At 47.1% G+C, this 6,314-nt stretch overlaps 1 protein-coding gene across 1 annotated transcript; it reads right to left on the bottom strand.

Moving 5' to 3' along the window:
• Positions 1–423: 423 nt before the first annotated feature.
• On the bottom strand, positions 424–6,019 carry LOC147897350 (pentatricopeptide repeat-containing protein At2g39620-like). Its single transcript, XM_087380745.1, has 3 exons — positions 5,751–6,019; positions 5,505–5,581; positions 424–5,412 (listed from the first exon to the last, which is right to left on the bottom strand). Exons 1-3 carry the CDS (start codon positions 5,857–5,859, stop codon positions 2,416–2,418), a joined length of 3,183 nt encoding a protein of 1,060 aa, XP_087236871.1. The 5' UTR covers positions 5,860–6,019; the 3' UTR covers positions 424–2,415.
• Positions 6,020–6,314: the final 295 nt, after the last annotated feature.

The following is a 6,314-nucleotide window of genomic DNA, read 5'->3' as shown; positions in this document are numbered from 1 at the left end:
GGCTCAGAAGAACAGACAATACAAAGCATACTATGGTTTTTCCATTTCTGGGTTCTTAAGGGTCTGACCAGAGAGAGAAGCTTCTGATTAGAATTGTGACCAATCCATATCTGGGTTCAAGATCGCTTTGATAACCCAAGTAGCAGCAAGTTTAGAAGCAGCCTGTTATATATCCATGACCCCCAAGCCTCCTTCACACTTGGGTCTAGTTCAAAAGCTCCATTAGACCTCGGAGATTTTCTGATTCCCTTCCCACAAAAAAGGATCTAGCATCGGCTTATGGATTTATCTAGCCCAGCTTAACTAGCAATAGTGAACCTTTATATGACCCACCCCCACCTGTCCTTCGGGGAGATGTCAAAGCCCATGGGAATACCAAGAAGTCTAAAGACAGTACCTCTAATTTTTTTAAATAAATCCTAGCTATTCAAGGACTAGCTGCTCACCACCATCGAGTGAGGAATAACCAGACTATCAAAGAGCCAGAAGCTTTGCAAAAGATATCAAGACACTTTATAACCCCTTCAACATCCTACTGAGTATTTTTGTATTCAAGAGGAAAGCTCGATTCCTCTTAGTGTGCCATTCTGTACTTCGTCCTGAAGGAGCCAACCCAATGCATGAGCAGCTATAGCAAAAAGTAGGGGTGCTATTGGGCAGCCCTGCCTATAGATCTTTTCAAAGAGAAAGCCTCAGTCATCTCTCCATTAACACAGACTTTCCCTGATGCTCTAGCCAAGAGAATCCTCATGTATGAGACAAAACCAGGTCCTAAGCCCATGTCCTGAAGTGCTTGTAAAAGAAAGTCCCACTCAAGTCTGTCATATGCCCTATCAAAGTCTACTTTTAAAAAGCAGATGCCCTTGATCCTTGCCTCTGGCTCAATGCTGGCACAACCTTTCAAGTTGCGACTCAATATGACAGCATTTGTAGAGAGACCCTTGAGCTGCATCTCTTTGAGGAAATTCAGCTAGTCCTCACCAAGCACATGCTTGCAGTCCATAAGTCCTTAATTCAAACTAGCACACTCAGTTCTGCAAGCGAGCCACAATTGCCATACATATCCACCAAGGTACTGCCAACAAAAAAGATGTCCCTCCAGCGCCTTTCTGGCAATCTCAACATCAACCTTTCTGTATGGCTCACAAGCATCCAAGCTGCAAACGGATGCGACAGCATCTCGAGAGGGATCGTCCAATTGCACCAGCCTTTCCTCACCAAGCCCATGCCCAGCACATCCTGGCATTGATGCATTCCACAATTTATCGATTCAAATTGATGTTTCGCCATCCTCTTTCTGACAATTTCTGCATGTACTTCAAACAAATATGAGAACATTTGGAGAGAGATCCTCCAGTTAAATCTGTTCAAGACAGTTCAGCACTACCTCACAAAGCACATGCACCCCATATTGTTGTTGGGCCACGCAGCAGATGCCACATGGCACAAGAAAAGCGCACCGGGTACGGGGGGGGTCCACTCCCTAGCCATGCAAAGCTCTCTCTCCTCTCCCAAAAAGTCCCAGGAGGGATGAGAGAGAGGACAAATGAGCCTTTATATCCAAGGCCCCTAAAGGGCCACCAATGCATATGGGATTAATTTTCTCACATATTACACATGTCAGCAGCCTGCTCCCTGTGAGCAAATCAACCAAACCACGCTCTACACACCAAGAGAGGGGTGAAGGCCACCACCTCCAACACCCCCTTATGGACAAACCCCAGTGCAAACAAATGTGACCAACTGATCAAACATAACCATGACCAAACCACAAGGCCGGGTCAACCAAATGCCACACGGGTAGCACATCTGCCAAAGTCCATGGGAGGCACACAAGCGTCAAAGAGTTAAGAGCCACTGTCGCCGCCTTATCAACAACAACAAGTCGCACTGAATGTCCACCACAGATCGCAACGCCTCTACAACACACAGTCCATAGAATCTGCGCCGCCGCCACGTGTCATGCCTGCTCTGATACCACTGTCGGGCCACACAGCAGACACCACGTGGCACCAGAAAAGCACACCGGATACAGGGGGTCCCAAGCCACCTTCCCTAGCCATGCAAAGCTCTCTCTCTCCCCCCAAAAAGTCCCGGGAGGGATGAGAGAGAGAGGACAAATGAGCCTTTATATCCAAGGCCCCCAAAGGGCCACCAATGCATATGGGATTAATTTTCCTCTGTTCACCCCCCCAGATATCTGGTTTTAAGTCGTTACCCGTTCACCTTTTCATTTTCTAATAGAGTTGGCCATCTCCGTAGCCTCGATTATACCAGTTCATGAGAAGGTGGCCCATATTACATGTGTCAACAGCCCGCAGCTCCCCATGAGCAAATCAACCAAACCACGCTTCACACACCAAGAGAGCCGTGAAGGCCACCACCTTCAACAATTGTATTCCATGACACCTCAGTTCAAACTGGCAACTTGTCAAGTGCTTCCCATATTACAGAGTTCGCATTTTGTGCGAAATATCTTTCAGTTTTACATACATATCTAGTTTGGGGAACCTTGTTCCGCTTTGCATACATATTTTTGTTTTGGGAATGCCTTGTCTTCCCATCAAAAATGAATGCACAATACGACCCAATGTCTGACAACCAACCCTGTGGTGGTTTCTTTATCACTTGCTCTATCACTCTCTCTACCTCGACCTTCTTCTCTTCCTCCTGCATGTGAGCATCTGCATAAATGTTTGACATCAAAACATAAGCTGCAGCATTCCTTTGATCCAATTGCATGGCATGCTCAAATGCCAGTCTTCCAAGCTCCACATGACCCCATTTTTGACAAGCACCCAACAATGTTAGCCACATCACAATATTAGAATGGAAAGGCATCTTCTTCACCATCGCTACAGCCTCCTCTAATTGGCCTGTGCGGCCAAGAAGATCAACCATGCCAATGTGGTGGTCAATAGTTGGAGTGATGCGATAGCCTCTGTTCATCGCCACAAAGAACTTCTGGCCTCTATCCAATAAACCCGTGTGACTGCATACGGCAAGAACAATACAGAATGTGACCGCATCTGGCTTCACCCCTTCTCCTCTCATTCTCTCAAGCAAATGAAAAACAATTTCACTTTCACCTAGCTGGGCATATCCTGCCATTAGTGCACTCCATGAGACAGCGTCTCGAAATGGCAGCTTGTCAAATGCTTCCCGTGCTTCTGCAAGAGCGCCACATTGGGCATACATATCAACCAAGGTGTTACCGACAATAAGATGTCTTTCCAACCCTTTTCTGGCAATCTCAGCGTGTATTACTCGGCCCTTGTCTACAGCTCCTATGTTGCCACAAGCTTTCAAGCTGCAAACAAATGTGACAGCATTTGGAGATAGACCCTCTCGTTGCATTTCTTCAAGACAATTTAGCGCATCCTCAGCAAGCCCATGCTCAGCATTTCCTGTCATTAGTGCATTCCATGAGACTTCGTCTCGAACTGGCAGCTTGTCAAACACTTCCAGTGCTTCTGCAAGTGAGCCACATTTGGCATACATATCCACCATAGTGTTGCCAACGGACAGATGTCTTTCCAGCCCCTTTCTCGCAATCTCAGCATGTATTTCTCGGCCATTGTCTATGGCTCCTATGCTGCCACAAGCTTTTAAGCTGCAAACAAATGTGACAGTATCTGGAAACAAACCCTCCAGTTGCATCTGTTCAAGGCACTTCAGCGCGGCCTCACCAAGCCCATGCTCGGTATATCCTGCCATCAGTGCATTCCACGAGACTTCGTTTCGAACTGGCAGCTTGTCAAATGCTTCCCATGCTTGTGCAAGCGAGCCACATTTGGCATACATATCCACCAAGGTGTTGCCAAGAGAAAGATGCCTTTCCAGCCCCTTTCTGGCAATCTCGGCATGAATTTCACAACCCTTGATAATGGCACCTATGCTGCCACAAGCTTTCAAGATGCAAACAAATGTGACAGCAGTTGGAGAGAGACCCTCCAGTTTCATCTGTTCAAGACAATTCAGTGCGTCCTCACCAAGCCCAAGCTTTACATATCCTGCCATTAGTGTATTCCAAGAGACCTCATTTCGAGCTGGCAGTTTGTCGAACACTTCCCAAGCCTCTACAAGTGACCCACATCTAGCATACATATCCACCAAGGTAATGCCAACAGAAAGATGTCTTTCCAGCCCCTTTCTGGCAATGTTCACATGTGTTTCTCGGCCTTTGTCTATGGCTCCTATACTGCCACAAGCTTTCACACTGCAGACAAATGTGACAGCATTTGGAGAGGGACATTCCAGCTCCATCTGTTTGAGACAGTTCAGTGCTTCCTCACCAAGCCCATGCTCGGCATATCCAGCCATTAATGCAGTCCATGAGACCTCATTTCGAACTGGCAGCTTGTCAAACACTTCGAGTGCTTCTGCAAGCAAGCCACATTTGGCATACATGTCCACCAAGGAGCTGCCAAGAAAAGGATGTCGTTCCAGCCCCTTTCTTGCACTCTCGGCATGTACCTCTCGGCCCTTGTCGATGGATCCTGTGCTGCCACAAGCCTTCAAGCTGCAAACCAAGGTGACAGCATTTGGAGAGAGACCCTCAAGTTGCATCTGTTTGAGACAGTCTAGTGCTTCCTCCCCAAGGCCGTGGTCAGCATATCCTGCCATTAATGTATTCCATGAGACCTCGTCTCGAACTGGTAGCTTGTCAAACGCTTCTCGTGCTTCTGCAAGCAAGCCACATTTGGCATACATATCCACCAAGATATTGCCAACAAAAGTATCTCTTTCCAGCCCCTTTCTGGCAATCTCAGCATGTATATCTCGGCCTCTTTCTGCATCTTTCAGCCTAGCAGAAGCCTTCAGTATGGTCACGAAGGTATACTTATCAGGATGTACAGCATCCTCTTGCATTCTTTGGTACAGGTCAAGAGCATGCTGTGATTCCCCGCATTCAATATAGCCTGAAATGAGAGAAGTCCAAGAATAGACATTCCGATCAACCAACTTGTTAAAAACATGCTCGGCATCGCACATGCTTCCAACTTGGACCAGCACTGGCACGAGGTAGTTCCCCAGAAATCTATGATCTTCTACCCCACTTTTGCACATGTAAGCATACAAGCGCTTGGTATACGCTAGATTTTTCAATGCTCTGCACTTGTGCAAAATCCATGTAAGATTCTCAATTGTTGGCGGTTGAGGCATCTGTTCCATAGACGTGAGTGCCTCCTCTAAGGTAAGCGTTTTCCAGCCACACTTCTCGCGCTGTTCTTGTGCTTTAGATGCACTCACCTCTACTTCAGACCTAAGGCCGATCTTGCCATACTCCACCAAGCCCTGGCCTTGGGCATGACCAGTGGATGTTTTAGCATTTTTCTCAAACATGTCCGTAATTCTACCTAGATTGTCCCTGCCGTCTACCTGCTTCAAATCCGGAGATCTTGCTTTCGTCTATTGTTAAGATTCACAGGAGACTCGTCAGACTAGCCAATCTACAGCTTTACCTTTGCAAACCATTCAGTTCAGACTCGTCACACACTTACTTTGCTTTCTCGGTTGTGCCACCACCGGGAGTGATCCGTGCAATTCTGCTTCCATAAACGCTCGGTCACTGAACTACCTGCGAAAACCGTGACCACAATGAAAATCAATTGCGAGAAGTTAATGCCGCCAAAAAAGAAAACATTCTGCCCAATCGACAACGATAAGGCCCTCCGTGTCGTTATATAACTGTAAAGATCTTAGCCAGGGTTTCTCAAGTTGGACAGCTACAAAAAATAAGGCAGTACCCGAATACGAACGTTCCTCCACCACCGCAGCAATGTCCTGGGGAAGAGCCATAGGAGAGAGAGGGCGTGATTGAGCTGCCAAGCAATAACCAGGGATGTCCATCATCATCTCTCAAAGAACTCAAAGAACTCGCGATCTCACAGCTACATTGTTATCCTGGTTTCACAATTTACCTGCCATAGAAGAGGTATTAGGAATCTCAGTGTTCACAGAAAACATTTTTGGCGTGCCCTCTTAATATTAGACAGTTTTCACACCGCCCAATCTGCGCCCACTCAATAATCTTACAAAAAGTTGGAGGACTTTCCTGCGGCTCGCCATGCCAGCAAGGCTTTATGCCACAGAGGTTCCCACTTGCCACTCCGTTGGATGCGGTCGGGCATTTCGTCGCTACGTTACAACCTACCAAACATCACGTTTTATTTCCATCCACGTTGTCAGGTCAGACCCATGAGAAGGTTGTCAGATTTCTGAGCAAAAATGCTGGCAAAACAACCGTAGGAACAAGCAACAGCATTGCCGCTCTTATGGCGTCAAGCTGGGCATTCCTGCTGGCATCGCGT

Source organism: Dipteris shenzhenensis, chromosome 10 (genome assembly GCF_047967505.1).
Source record: "Dipteris shenzhenensis isolate YYH24624 ecotype China chromosome 10, Dip_SZ_1.0, whole genome shotgun sequence".
Lineage (NCBI taxonomy): Eukaryota > Viridiplantae > Streptophyta > Polypodiopsida > Gleicheniales > Dipteridaceae > Dipteris > Dipteris shenzhenensis.
Note: the sequence above shows the minus strand (reverse complement) of the source record. Positions and strands in the feature narration are given on the sequence as shown.

What these genes read in the sequence shown, in the direction of transcription:
- LOC147897350 (XM_087380745.1), bottom strand. Translation starts at nt 5,859, where the DNA reads ATGATGATGGACATCCCTGGTTATTGCTTGGCAGCTCAATCACGCCCT. An exon ending in GGAGGAACGTTCGTATTCGG is followed by an intron (nt 5,582 to 5,750) that starts GTACTGCCTTAT and finishes CGGTTTTCGCAG; the next exon opens with GTAGTTCAGTGACCGAGCGT. An exon ending in GGCACAACCGAGAAAGCAAA is followed by an intron (nt 5,413 to 5,504) that starts GTAAGTGTGTGA and finishes TCTTAACAATAG; the next exon opens with ACGAAAGCAAGATCTCCGGA.